The 15,303-nt window shown below is 40.3% G+C and overlaps 1 protein-coding gene across 3 annotated transcripts in view; it reads left to right on the top strand.

The window, feature by feature from the left end:
• ETFA (electron transfer flavoprotein subunit alpha) overlaps nucleotides 1-13,298 on the top strand; it is a 65,218-nt gene extending 51,920 nt beyond the window's left edge. For all 3 annotated transcript variants that reach the window (XM_038767542.1, XM_038767541.1, XM_038767540.1), the window contains exons 10-12: nucleotides 859-924; nucleotides 6,135-6,215; nucleotides 13,007-13,298. In XM_038767542.1, coding sequence (XP_038623470.1) covers nucleotides 859-924; nucleotides 6,135-6,215; nucleotides 13,007-13,045 — 186 coding nt within the window. In that variant the 3' untranslated portion in view covers nucleotides 13,046-13,298. The remainder of the gene's footprint in view (nucleotides 1-858; nucleotides 925-6,134; nucleotides 6,216-13,006) is intronic.
• Nucleotides 13,299-15,303: the final 2,005 nt, after the last annotated feature.

The following is a 15,303-nucleotide window of genomic DNA, read 5'->3' as shown; positions in this document are numbered from 1 at the left end:
CTGCCCATAATGAGCTAAAAGTCTAGAGGGTGAGACCACAGAATGGCTTGCTTTCCAGATTAACAGGCTTTTAAGCGCTTTGTACAGAGTAAGTGCTCAATAAATACGATTGAAATACGATTGAATGAATCAGGCCCAAAGACACACCAGAATTGTCTTAAATGCTGTAGCATTAGATGGCTGCTATGTTTATCAGAAATTTCCAATAGTTTGCAAATGTCCAGTTTCCAATTGAGCAATTATTAAATCGAGTCCACAGTAGAATTTGGTGGGCTCAGCAAAAGTGTATGTGAGCACCCAAGATGTGAAAAATTTTCGCCATTTAGTGACTCTGGGAACGACTTTCTTTTGTCAGTTGGGACAGACCAAATTTTAAAGTTGTGGGTGCTTTTAGCAGTGTGACTACATGTTAGATGTCTCCCCTCCCCAGTGGAAATACAGGTTGTATCTTTTTCATTTAAATGTTTACCAACTGACCTTGGACACATTTCAGTAATGCTCTCTTGAACACGTACTTATGAAACCAGCCCGGTCCATTTTTTTCCAAAGTCAGATTGCTTCTTAAAGTAGGTGTGGACGTTCCAGGTTTTTAGGATGGAGGTGACAAATAATCAGGCAGGGAACAGCATTCAAAGCCACCCCCGTCATAGCAGTGACCTCACGTACGTCAGCCTGTAGTGGTCTTATTAAGAGCTGTTATTTATTGTACACAGGAGCATCCTTTTACCTATTCAAGAAAACCTTGTTTTATTTATGGCCTGATTGAAAAGCTATTAATTATGCTGTTCATTTGGAAAGAGCTGTTACAATATGCTGTGTAAAAGTATGACTAATAATTTAATTTATTTTTTGTTTTAGGAACTTTATATTGCTGTAGGAATCTCTGGTGCCATCCAACATTTAGCTGGAATGAAGGACAGCAAGGTAACTGTTTGCCCTGCCCATAAATACCAGAAGCAACAGCTGATTTCTTCAGATTTTTAGATTAAATTGATAAAATGCTTTTCAGCTGTTCATGAGGGTCAAAATAGTAATTTTTAAAGCTTGGTAGTTGAACCAGTCATAGAAAGAAACATAATCAGAACCTAAGAGACATTGAGTCCGTGTTAAAAAAAAAATTGGGGTGAACGCATGGAGAGTTTAAAAATTAGAAAAAAAAATTGGCGGTTGAGGTTGAACTACCGCCATTCACTCAGTGGTATTGAGCGCTTACTGTGTGCAGAGTATTGTAGTAAGCGCTTGAGAAAGTACAATACGACAATGAACAGTCACATTCCCTGCCCACAATGAGCTTAGAACATCCTGGTATTTGACAGGAGACTTGTGCAGTGGCCGACACTATTTGGGAATGAGGAAGGAGCCAGAGGCATGGCCCCATCCTATCCCGTTCCCATCTCTCAATGTTGTTATCCAGGATAAGAAACTTGGTGTCACTGAGAGGAGAAGCAGCATGGTCTAAGAGAAGCAGCATAGTTTAGTGGAAAGAGCCCAGGCCTTTGAGTCTGTTAGTAGGGACTGTCTCTATATGTTGCCAACTTGTACTTCCCAAGCGCTTAGTACAGTGCTCTGCACACAGTAAGCGCTCAATAAATGCGATTGATTGATTGAGTCAGAGGATGTAGATTGTAATCCTGGCTCTGCCACACGTCTGCTGTGTGACCTTGGGCAAATCACTCCGTTTTTCTGTGCCTCTGCTACCTCATCTGTAAAATGGAGATTAAGACTGTGAGGCCCGTATGGGACAGGGATTGTGTCCGACCTGATTACCTTGTATCTACCCCAGCGCTTAGAACAGTGCTTGGCACGTAGTGCTTAACAAATACCATTACTATCATCATCATCACTGGAATTTGCCCACCTGATTGGGTGAGATCACCCATCCCTGTTGGTAGTATATTCCTGCTACTCCAGTACTGTTCTCCTCCCACCTGCTGAAGCTCACCGCCTCAGATTCAGCATCCCTAACACAACTGGGGGTGGTGGTGTTGGTGTTAAAAAAAAAAAAAAATGCAGACTGAAAAAGTTCATGGATCTCTCCTCAAGGCTTCTCTACTTTTATATCTCTGACTTATAAAATGACATTCTGAAAATAGATTTTAAATACTGAAATATCTGCATCTGATGGTTGCAAAGGGATGTGTAAAATACTATGATTGACTTATTATTTAAATCAAACCTGGAAATTCTCTACAGTGATTCCACAAACGTTTAATTCCGAATGTGACTAGTTCATTTATGCTGAACAGTGTTAATTTGCATTTCGAACCACCTATTCCATGAAACCATGGTTGTTTCTGTCACTTTTGCATTTATCCATTGGAACGGAAGCGTGATATGAAATGATAATAAAACCTTAAAAGGTTTAACTCCTTACTTGCAGAAATAGATCCAGGGTGCCCTTCAATCCTGTAAATGGTATTGTCCGACGTTCACCTGTAATCAGATTTCAGAGTAGATTGGAAGGTTTCTGCCAGGAGTTCAGAAGCAGATAGGGGTAAGACTTCTTAAATTCCATTTTTTGGCAGTCCGAGTTGAGACCTGACTAGCCCCAATCCTGTTGCCAAAATCCAGCCACAGGTTGCCGTCCTCACTTTGCGAGGGTCTTTCCGCCTCATGGTCATTTCCTCTTTGCGTGCAGATTTAGCCCAGCCAGGGGCTCTGCTCTCTTGGACCTAACAGTGGCCCCTTTGAGGCAGAGTAGAACAGACCACACACTTGCAGAGCTCTGCCAATCCTTCTCAGTGCCAAGCCGAGCATCAGGACACTCAACAAAACCATGCACGTGTCTGCTGTTAGCAGCCTCGGAGCTGGAGGAAGCCAGGGAGGATTTGGCTCAGACTTCAAGTGGCTTGGCAGCGTCACACGCAGGCGAGATCTATCACTCACTACATCAGTAGGTCTCAGGAGGACTTAGCTCTTCTCAGATGACACAGCCAAGCCACACACCTGTCTAATCCAATCGACCAGGGTTCTAGGGGAAGGCACTCTCGTTTTCCGCATTTGTATAGCATTTTTATGTTTCCAAGACTTCTTTACCATCAGTTATCTCGTTTTAGCCTCAGACTGTCTCTGTGAGGTAGGCATTATCTCCATGAGGAAATTGAGGCACAGATGGGATAAGTGACTTGCCTGGAGCCACTCAGGTGGCCAAGCTGGGATTAGAACCCAAGTTTCTTGACTCCCAGCCTGATGCATTTTCCCTAGACCTTGAGTTTGGGCAGTTGAATTTTGGCACCCTTAGCCCTATCAGTTATTACTGCTTGAGATGTAGGGGCCGTGCACGTTCCCCTGACCCATAGCCAGATCTCTGTCTCTGAACCACCTGGGGGGGTGGTTCAAAGCAGAATTTTAGAATCCAGAATCCTTACCATGAAAGATCAGTTTAACCTGCTACAGCCTTGAGAGAAAGATGCCATTATGGTTTCAGGTTCCCACACAGAACCAAAACACACTGACTCATTGTGTCAAAACTCCCATTTCCTCCTTTCTTTTCCTAATCTCTCAATTTTAGCCCATGTCCAGGATGCTTCCACAGCACCCGTGGCCATCAGTCCAGTTCGTCTCCATTTGTGGGCATGACCTTTTTTCAAGATTTTCACTTCAAATTAATTTTCTCATTCAGTCGAGTGACTTATTTTTCAATTAATCGTATTTATTGAGCACTTACTGCGCGCTGAGCACTCTGATTTTTTTTTAAATCAAGTATGCGATGGTAGAGGGATGGAGTGCTTTTTTGTAAGCAGCAGTTTGTGATTTAAGATTATTAATTTGACTAGACTTTAAGCTCATTTTGGGTAGGGAACGAATCTACTAACTGTTATATTGTACTCTCCCAAGCGCTTAGAACAGTGCTCTGCACACAATAAGTGCACGGTAGAAAGGATAAATACCATTGAATGAATGATTGACTCTCACATATTTAGTATGTTTCTCCAAAATGTGTTCGTTTTGGGGAGGAGGAGAATGAAAACCTCACATCCTCTTTTGAAATTCCTTTGAAGCACCTGGTATCTTAAAGTGCTTCATTTTATTGGAAAGTAGCCTTTGTTTTTTTGTAATAGAATTATATTAATTTGACTTCATGCCCACTAAACCATAAAGCTACAAACTAAAAATGAGTTTGCAAACTTCTACTTGAAACAGTGACCTAGTTTTGGGGCCAAGACACATGGGTACCTACTTAGTGGTGACTTGCAGAAAAAGACCAGATTTTTACAAATATAAAAAAAAAAATAGTAACCATGGCAAAGGGTCTCAAGTGAATACTTTTCTTCTGCTGTGAATTATCTGGCGTTGTGAATGCACTCATTTAAAGAATATGTTTTCAAAAGAAGTCCATAAAGCCTTTTCAGGGCATAATGCATAATTTATTTGTGCTTTTACAATTAAAAAATTAGTTTTGTGGAAGATATGCTTTGTGTTGTATTTATCAATTCAGTTAATTTTGCTCCCAAGGTGTTGGATTTTTTTGTTTTGTTTTAAAACTCAGTTACGAAATCCACATTTTATGTTGTAAAATAAATCATTTTTCTGGATGTTGAAATTTGTGTGGACTACTCTTGCTGCAGATATGGAAAATGGTGGCAGTTATGCTACAACTAGTCCATGGAAGAAGTAGGATCCGTTATGGTTTTTACTTGCCTTGATTTTATCCAGTAAAGGCTCAATATGAGAAATGGAGAATGAAAATATTTATGAATTAAAATTTATGATAGAGGCTATTGTTCTACCGCATTATCCTCTTCGTAGTTTAAATTTTTCTTTTTAAAGAGTGCAGTCTAATATGGAAATTGAAATAGCTTTCCACATTTATCATTGCATTAGACTAACAAAGAGCTTTTAATAATAATAGTTATTATTACTTACTGTATGTTAAACACTGTTTTAAGTGCTGGGGTAGAAACAAGCTTATCAGGTTGGATACAAGTGTCTGTCCCACATTGGGCTCACAGTCTATGTAGGAGGGAAGACTAGTATGAAATCCCCATTTTCCATATGAAGAAACTGAGGCCCAGAGAAGTTGAATGACTTGCCCATGGTCACACAGCAGGCAAGTGGCAGAGCTGGGTTCAGAATTCAGAACCTCTGATTCTGAGGCCCTTGATCTTTCCTTTAGGCCACACTGCTTCCATTTAATGTATTAAAACTGTCATCCCAGCATTGAGCCTAGGTGTGAAAATAAGCAATTACGATAGGCAAAAAAATTATAGACCAAGTTGATTAAAAATTTCAAAACATATTAAGTTTAGTAAAAAGAAACCAAAACTCTACAAAAATGATGAAAAGAAAATTAGATTTTTAAATCTAATCAAATGGTCTAGTGGAAAGAGCACAGCCTTGAGGACAAGAGGACTTTGGTTCAATCCTTGCTTCGCCACTTACCTGCTCTGTTACCTGGGGGCAAGTCTTGTGTCTTCTCTGTGCCTCTGTTTTCCATCTGTAAAATAAGTATTCAATACCTTTTCTCCTTCATACTTAGACTGTGAGCCTTATGTGGGACAGGAACTGTGGATCACCTGATTATCCTGTATCTGCCCCAGCACTTAGTGCAGGCTTTGTCACATATAGTAAGCACTTTGCGAATGCCACTGTTATTTAAACTGAGAATTTTTTTTCCACTACATTGCTAGCATTTCAATGAATTGTCTTTTGAAACCAGTTATTTTTTGTGAAAAGTGAACCTTTTTCAGCACGTAAGTCCAGTGGGGAGCACGGAATAGGAAGATGCAGTTGGCCTCTCAGGCAGATTTACAAGCCATTTTGTCTGAGAATGGCTTCCCTCCCTGGTTGTTGTTAAGTTATTTTTAGCACGTGAATAGTTGTGGTGGAGATAAGGTCCAGGAAGGAGGGTGATGCCCTTCTTGGGGTGGGCCTCCTTGAGGCAACCCCAGAGTCCAGGCTTCATCCTGCTTTAGTTTGCTTATAGATTAAAACCCTCGAAGAGCCGACATCTGTGTTTTTCAGGGACTGTTTTTGCTCTACATCAGTCTGGACCTTGCTTTACCTAAAATAGAAGGATAGAACTGCTAGGTTGCTTAAAGAAGTAGAAAAGATCGGCCGTATTTATATGATATTTTTTTCTTTTTCAACCCTCTAGTGCATATTAGTGATTCATTTTCCCATTTACTTTGCAGACCATTGTTGCCATTAATAAGGATCCAGAAGCTCCGATTTTCCAAGTGGCAGACTTAGGAATAGTTGCAGATTTATTTAAGGTAAGCTCATTTTAAATTTTCAATCTATCGATGGTATTTGTTGAGCACTTACTATGTGCAGAGCATTGTACTGAGCGCTTGGTAGAGTACAATACAACAGAATTAGACATGTTCCCTGTCTATAACGAGTATACAAGCCTAGAGGGGCAAAAACTATCATTCAGTCATATTTATTGAGCGCTTATTGTGTGGAGAGCACTGCTCTAAGTGCTTGGGAGAGTGCAACCTAACAACAAACTGACCTATTCCAGCCCACAGCGAGCTCACAGTCTAAAGGATCCGATACTTTGTCAAGGATTCACGTATTAAAGTGTCTTCATATCCTTTCCTCTTGCCTGAGTCTTTCACAAAGTATAAAGTGTATTTAACCATCTTTTTCTGCAAAGGTAGTAAAGGGATACACCATGTGATCATGATCATTCAGGTAGCCACTCCCAGGTACCTTCAGTTCTCTTCTTGGTAAAGGTTGGGGGGTTGCCTCTCTGGATAGTAGAAAGCCTGATCAGAAGGAGGCCAGAGTTGAAGTGGCTTTAATGATTTTCCTACCTCCGGGTAAGGACTTATTAATTGTGAAAGGAGGGTCTGTCTTGTCTTTCCATTTTCCATGCAGGTGAATTGCCATTTGAGAAGCAGCATGGCCTAATGAATAGAGCATAGGACCGGGTGTCAGAAGGACCTGGGTTCTAATCCCAGCTCTGCCATATGTCTGCTCTGTGACCTTGGGCAAGTCACTTAACTTCTGTGCCTCAGTTACCTCATCTGTAAAATGGGGATTAAGACTCTGAGCCCTGTGTGGAACTTGGACTGTGTCCAACATGATAAGTTTGAACCTACCTCAGCACTTAGTATGATGCCTGGCAAGTAGTAAGCACTTAACAAATACCTTTTTAAAAAAGCCCTGATCTAGTTTAGTTCAGGATGGTGATGGTGCCTTCTAGTATCCTTATTAATAAAGATTTAACCAGAATGGCTTTTGTGGATTATTGTTACTACCTGAGTGGCTCTTCTTCCTGGAGATGACTTCGCAGAGAATGCAACATCCCGCCCGCACCAAGAACCAGGCCCCAGAATGACATGGAACTTCATTGCCTTGCTCGGGGAAAATCCTTAAAAATACTTTCTTGTTATTTAAAAAACAGCACCACCCGGCTGGTGGTAATATTTCAACTCTAAAACAATAAATCATTTTATTTATAACATCTCAAGTCCAAAGGGACTGAATTTTGCTGAAAGTCAATCAATAGTATTTGTTGAGCACCTGCTGTGTACCCAACCACATACTAAACAGGTTTAGGAGTTTGCAGTGGAAATAAAAGTTATAGTCCCTTACTTCGAGAAGTTCATAATCTGATTTTTTTACCAGATAGTAATATTGGTAAATAGGGAAAGCAAAAATTCTGCTGGTGCTGAATGAGTGTGGAAATATAAATAAGTGAATTCCTAGAGTGTATAGATTCAACCATATGTAGAGAAGCAGCGTGGCCTAATGGAAAAAAAACATCGGCCTAGAAGCAACAGGACCAGGGTTCTGGTCCCAGCTTTGGCACTCACCTGTCATGAGACCTTGGGAAAGTCGTTTTACTTCTCTGGACCTGTTTCCTCATCTGTTAAATGAGAAGTAAGTAGTTGTCATCCTTCCTGCTTACACTGTGAGTGCCGTGTGGGACAGGGATTTACTGGATCCAATCTGATGGCTTTTAGACTGTGAGCCCACTGTTGGGTAGGGACTGTCTCTATATGTTGCCAATTTGTACTTCCCAAGCGCTTAGTACAGTGCTCTGCACATAGTAAGCGCTCAATAAATGCGATTGATGATGATGATAATGTCTACCCCAGTGTTTAACAGAGTGCCTGGCAATAGCACTTAATAAATATTGTTATTATTATTCTCATCATCAATATACATAAATGCTGAGGATGACTTTTGGGATGACTCAACCTGAAGTGGTGGAAATTAATTAGGAAATGCTTCCTGGATGAGGTAGGATTTCAGATTGGATTGGGTAAGGGAAGGGCTGTGGTTTAGTGGGTTTGAAGAGGAAGGGAGTTTCAGGCTGCGTGAAAAGCTTGAACAAGGATTCAGAGGAGGGAGCGGTAAGAATGATGTACAGTAGGGAATTTAGCAACCCTTATGTCTACTCCTACGTTGTGGAAAAAACAGTGGCAGGGTGAAAGTCACAAGAACAATGGGAGAAAAATCTTCTTATCGTCCAGTTTGAGATGTACTGAGAAATGCAGTTTAGTGTAAAGGAAAGAGCACAGGACTGGGAATCAGGAGACCCGGGTTCTAATCCAGCCTCTGCTGTTTGCTTGCTGGGTGACCTTGGATAAGTCACTTAACCTCTCTTTGCTTTAGTTTCCTCCTCTGTAAAATGGGGAATAAAGGCCTGTTCTCTTTCCTTTGTAGACTTTCAGCTCTGAGTGGAACAGGGACTGTATCTCACCTGGTTATCTTGTTGCCTACCCCTAAGTACATAGTAAGCGCTTAATAAATACAGGAATGTATGCCAGCTAGCTTTAGTTTTGGAAAGCAGAAAACAAAAACTCTGAATTATTGACTTGACATCTCCATCAGATGTCTTTCTTACCTACCTATGTTATTTCCCAGCGCTTAGAACAGGTGCTTGGCACATAGTAAGCCCTTAAAGAATACCATCATCATCATTTCACTTTTTTATCTTGGTGCACCCTGGATTGCGTTCTTGGCTCCTCCCAAAATTAATATTCTTCCGTCTCTGACTCATGACTTACATTTGAAGCGGCGTGACGTAATGGAAAGAGCACGGGCTTGGGAAGCAGAGGATCTGGTTCTAAATCAGGCTCTGTACCATGCCTGCTATGTGACCTTGGGCAGCTCACTTAACTTCTCTGGGGCTCAGTTCCCTCATCTCTAAAATGGTGATTCAGTACCTGTCCTCCCTCCTACTTACAATGTGAGCCCTGTGTGGGAAGTGGTTAACTTGTATCTACCCCAAGGCTTAGTGCAGTGCTTGGCACAAAGTAAGTGCTTAACAAATGCCACTTAACCCTCCGCACATAATTTCCCCCCTCTCCAAATCATGATTTTCTCCATTTTCAAAGCCCTCCTAAAAAGTAACCTTCTTGAAAAGCCATTTTCTGACTAATCCCCCAACTACCTATTTAAGCCAGTCACCCCATCAATCCCCTAAACTTTGATGAGTATAACCCCTGATCAGTTCATTTAAAATAGCTTACTTTTGACCTTGGGCAGGTGGGGGTTGCCACATACACTCGAATTGTCCCTTCCCATATAGTTTTCTGAGATATAAAGTGGACCATTGTATTTTTAGTGAAGTATATCTACCAAGTTGTTGGTGATAATGTCAACTGTAAATACAATCTCTTTAAAATTAATGATTCTTCTCTTATATCTTATGTGATCCTGTAATCATTGTGTATAAAGTTTATAATAAGGGATTTGATTAGGTGAAAATAATGGTTTCTGTGCAACAGATTATTATTCTTAGATTTCCAGCAATATCTGCTGTCAGTGACCTCCAGATCTATCACATATGATCCCTTTTTTCTGAACCGGTACTTTGGGAAGTTTCACAGATAATCAGTCGTATTCATTGAGCACTTACTATGTGCAAAGCACCATACTAAGTGCTTAGGAGAGTACAGTACAACCAAATTCACTGGAAAGATCACTTGTTTCACTAGTAAACTCACAGATATTTGGGAATAGCATGAGATCTAATGTTTTCTATGTAGCCACTGACCACCTGAATACAAATGCTTCCATGCCTTGTATTTGGGAAAAGAATGTTGCTAAATTAGAAAAGGAAAAGAACTGCCTCTTTTTCATAAAAATTCTCATTTGGTAGGTTTATAAAATATTGGGAGATAGCTTACCTGAAGAGGAAATAATTCTTTTTTGGGACTGAAACCAGGGTTGTTTCATTTTATAAAATATTTATAAGCAGTATGATCTAACAAAGCTAGCAAAGAGTTTATACTCATTAATTTTGTTTGCAGATTTTGACTCTTTAACTGAACTCAACATTTCTTGGCTCTTAATGAGTAGGAGTCACCATGTTTAAAATAATTAAATGGACGTCAAGACCATTTTGCCCTGTGATACCATCAAACCTATATAGTAAATAAGTATCTAAGAATAGTAAATATGTGGTACTGTGATACCATCAAACTTATATAGTCAGTAAGTATAGTAAGTCTTTGCACTGAAAGAGATGGCATTTTTTCTCTAGAATAAAAAGGAATCCTGGAAAGTTTGAATGCAGCATGGCTTATGGCTTAGTGGATAGAGCATGAGCATGGGAGTCAGAAGGTCCTGTGCTCCACTACTTGTCTGCTTTGTGACCTTGGGCAAGTCACTTCACTTCTCTATGCCTCAGTTACCTACCTCGTCTTTAAAATAGGGATTAAGACTGAGAGCCCCATGTGGGACAGGGACCGTGTCCAACATGATTAGCTTGTGCCTATCACAGTGCTTGGAACGTTGCTTGACTCATAGTAAGCACTTAACAGATACCATTAAAAAAGAAAAAAAAATCGGTATTAGATTTAACTCCTGCAAATTACATGGAGATGGGGGTCAATATATACTGTATTTACTTAAATAATTTCCTCCATGGCATAATTTCACATTCACCCACTTCCTCCCTCAACCCAAATTTTTGAGAAGGATATAAAACATTATTTAAGTAAGCAGTGACTGCTACAGATACAGGCTTGGGCTGGGGTAGGAAGAGTCCGAATGGACTAATGCCAAAGATGCAAGCTTGTGCAGGCGAAGGAGTTCCTTCATTGAGTCATGTGCACTCTCAAGGAGAAAGAGGACTGTAATAGCCGCTCCCCACCCCCCCAATTTTGGGTTGCAAAAATTATGCCAAAAGTGGGGCAATTTTGAGAGCAATACTTCATTGGGGAAAAAAAATTTTAATCACGAGAAAAATCTTTGAGCACCTTTAGGAGAAGTTGGGCTCTAAAAGGTTCATCATAAATCTTCAGCCCTGTTACAGGTCACACTTGAGGATCTATTAGCATGTAATCTGTGTGCCTGGCATGAGCTCATAGTATATCCACTAAGGAAAGCCAGTAGAAACTCCTGCCAGAATTTAATGCCATTCCTGAACTAATGCCTGCTGGCTCGGCAGTAAACATGGGCCTTTTAATAAGCTGGAGACAAAGTGACATTCGGAAGAAACAACATGTAGACAATTTCCTTAATAAATTTTGTACGAACACATTATTTCCACCTAATGGAAATGTGGATCTCCTGAATAATTAAGAGGCTATATTCATCACTGGTGAATTCAGCTGGGATCTCTGCAGGGGCAACCTGCAAGCCCTTGAAAGACAAGGTAATTGATGTTTTATACAAGTGGCTGGGGTTGGTTTTCAACTGTGTGCCCTATGTAATATCCACCGACTGTTTACATGCCCAACTACTCCTTATTGTAGTAGTCAAAAGTACAAAGCTGCTAAACTTGGAAAGCCTGAGTTGTAAGTGACAGACTTGTGGAAGTTGCCATGGATTGGTATTAACTCTCCTTTTAACTGGAGCCAACTAAATCCATTTTCCCCTTTCCGTGTTTTTCCTAATACTAATTTCCTGTCTCCCAGAGTCCTGATTAACATCTGTATTTATGTTCGAATGCCTACTTTTCACTGCGGGGATTTTGCAACATTTACTCTTCATTTCATTTTCTTCGTTTACCCTTTTGTTCTGGGGATGAGCTGTATTGTTGAAAATTAATTTTCCCTTGTTTGGGATTGCTTCTAAGACGTTCAGAAACTCTTGCGCCTGGTAAAAACAACAACAACAAAAAGTACTGAGGTTAGAAACATTTTGTAACATCTGAGGCATATAATTTTGAAGCCTCCGAGGCCAGTGATTAACTTTGAAGCAGATCCTTGGTTTTCAGTTATTACAGTCTCACATGTGCTTATTATAGTGCATGGGGGTTTTTCAACCAATCACAATAGAAGCACTTAAAATTAACTGTCAGTGGGGTTTATTGAGCGCTTACTGTGGACAGATTACTGAAATATGTGCTTAGTAGAGTTGGAAGGCACATTCCCTGCCTTTAGTGAGCTTACAGGGTAGAGGGAGCATCCAGTCCTGTTGTTTATTATACTTTCTAATGTATGTTATGGGGGAAAACACCCAAAACCTTGTCAGCCACTTTATTTCCAATTTCTCCACATGACAAAGGACAGGAAGCAATGGCTTGTTATGTTGTCGCAAACACACACGAAACCTGTGAGAGTTGCAGTCCTATAAAACCTGACGGGTTAGGAAACCGTGCACTGTAGCACTTGCCTGATCCAGTGCAGCACATACGTAGTTTCTTCGGTAACGCAGCACACCAAGCCCAAAAAGCCTGTGTTTTTGGAAGACCGTCCCCTAATTCCTCTCTAACAAAAATACAAATTGGTGACAGGCGTTTTGGAAGGATTGAGGGTAGAGTCTGGGTTCCCATCCTCCATGGGAAGTGGTCCATGGGGATACATTCATTCATCCCATTGTATTTATTGAGTGCTTACTGTGTGCAGAGCATTGTACTAAGTGCTTGGGAGAGTACAAAATAACAATAGACAGACACATTCCCTGCCCACAAAGAGCTAAAAAAAGTTAGGATTTTGAAGAAGACCTCTGTGTTTCAGAGAGAGACAATAGCCTTCAGGCTAGTTTCTCATTTTGCGCCAAGTCTTTCTATTAACTCATCAAAACCCTTCTTCCAGTGACTTTCTCCCAAAGACTTCTGATTAATATTTGTTTGTTTGCATTTTTAAATTTGCAGGTAGTTCCTGAGCTAACTGAACTGTTGAAGAAGAAATGAATCATGCTTTTAAGGGGAAAGTATCCTGCTGAAATCACAGAAATTCAGGGGCATTGCACAGAAATCATTCAGAAAGCGTAGACATCTAATGGTATAATTTCTTTTTCAAATTGCGAGATGCCTGGATTTCTTTTATGAGAGTATTAACATTTTCTTTTTTCAATCATTTTTGGTTCCAAACATAATTATTTTTAGAAGTTTTCTAATTCTGTAATAAAACTTATAATAAAATACTCTATGGCCTTAAATCTGATAATAGAGTTCATCTGTGTTATTTAGCTTCCTAGAAGCCAAAATAGTGTGGTTTATGTACGATTATTCATTTAATACCCATTTTTCTTAATGTGCTTTACTGCCTCCTTTCACTGCAAGATCTTTGAATACTTACATGAGTCGACACTTCTTTTTTCAAAAGGCAAATGAAATGGAAACATGTAAATTAGGTTGGCAGATACAGAGTTAAAACTAGAATTTTCTAGTGAAACTTGGATCAAATGGGTTCAGTATTATCTTAAATTCTTGTCTTCCCTGGGTGACCATAGCCAATGTAATATAAACACCGATTTGAACTCTGAAATTTTAAAATTAATTTGGCTTGTATTCAATTTAATTTTGCAGTGTTATAGCACTTGTCATCTTAAAAATAATTTGTAGGGGCCCACAAGCAGTTGCTTTGACCAAGGATCTACTATAAAAAAGTATTTGGGAAACATTAATGTGTAAAAAGTTTTTTGAAGGATGCATTGGCTTCTTACTTGCCCTTATGATCTGATCTGTTCTGTTAACTGAGTCTTTGTTAGAACCTTTGGAGGCAGCCACGTTGTTGCAAACCTTGCCACTCAACCTCCCCTTAGCAAAGCAAATTTCCAAAGAAAACGATTTAGAAATGATGGAAGTAGAGGAGCAGCATGGCCTAGTGGAAAAAGAGCACGAGCTGGGAGTCAGAGGACCCTGCTGTTTAACCTTGGACTGTTCTAAGCGCTGGGGTAGATACAAGGTGATCAGATTGTCCCACGTGGGGCTCACAGTCTCAATCCCCATTTTACAGATGAGGTAACTGAGGCACAGAGAAGCTAAATGACTTGCCCAAGGTCACACAGCTGACAAGTGCCGGGAGTAGAACCCATGACCTCCGACTCCCAAGCTGCTTCTCTAAGGCCATCCTGCTTCTGTCAGGACGGGGGAGGGAGTTATAGGCCAGAGGGAGGACTTAGGCAAGAGGCATCACACCTCCTTCCCTTCCCCATTCATTTATTCATATTTATTGAGCGCTTACTGTGTGCACAGCACTGTACTAAGCGCTGGGGAAGTACAAATCGGCAACAGCACATCCCCACAGCACCTATATATGTATATATGTTTGTACATATTTATTTATTTTACTTGTATATATCTATTCTATTTATTTTATTTTGTTAGTATGTTTGGTTTTGTTCTCTGTCTCCCCCTTTTAGACTGTGAGCCCACTGTTGGGTAGGGACTGTCTCTATATGTTGCCAACTTGGACTTCCCAAGCACTTAGTGCAGTGCTCTGCACACAGTAAGCTCTCAATAAATACGATTGATTGATTTACTCTATATACGTATATATGTTTGTACATATTTATTACTCTATTTATTTTACTTGTACATATCTATTCTATTTACTTGTACTTCCCAAGCGCTTAGTACAGTGCTCTGCACACAGTAAGCGCTCAATAAATACGATTGATTGATTCCCAAGTGCTTAGTACGGTGCTCTGCACACAGTAGGCGCTCAATAAATACGATTGATTCCGTCCTCTCCCCCCATCACCCTCTCCATCCCCCATCTTACCTCCTTCCCTTCCCCACAGCACCTGTATATATATATGTTTGTACATGTTTATTACCTTATTTATTTATTTATTTTACTTGTACATATCTATTCTATTTACTTGTACTTCCCCAGTGCTTAGTACAGTGCTCTGCACACAGTAAGCGCTCAATAAATATGATTGATTGATTGATTGATTGGTTGGTTGAGAGTAATACAGATGAGACCGAAGTCCAGTGAGTAGGTTGGCAATAGAGGAGTGAAGTGTGCGGACAGGATTGTAGTAGGAAGTCAGTGAGATTAGATAGGAGTGGAAGAGATGATTGAGTGCCTTAAAGCTGATAGAATAAGGAGTTTCTGTTTAAAGTGGAGGTGGATGGGCAACTGCTGGAGGTTCTTGAGAGGGGAGACATGGACCAAATGTTTTTTCAGAATATTGATCCAGGCAGCAGAGTGAAGTACG

The sequence above is a fragment of the Tachyglossus aculeatus genome, chromosome 26 (assembly GCF_015852505.1).
Source record: "Tachyglossus aculeatus isolate mTacAcu1 chromosome 26, mTacAcu1.pri, whole genome shotgun sequence".
Classification (NCBI taxonomy): domain Eukaryota; kingdom Metazoa; phylum Chordata; class Mammalia; order Monotremata; family Tachyglossidae; genus Tachyglossus; species Tachyglossus aculeatus.
Note: the sequence above shows the minus strand (reverse complement) of the source record. Positions and strands in the feature narration are given on the sequence as shown.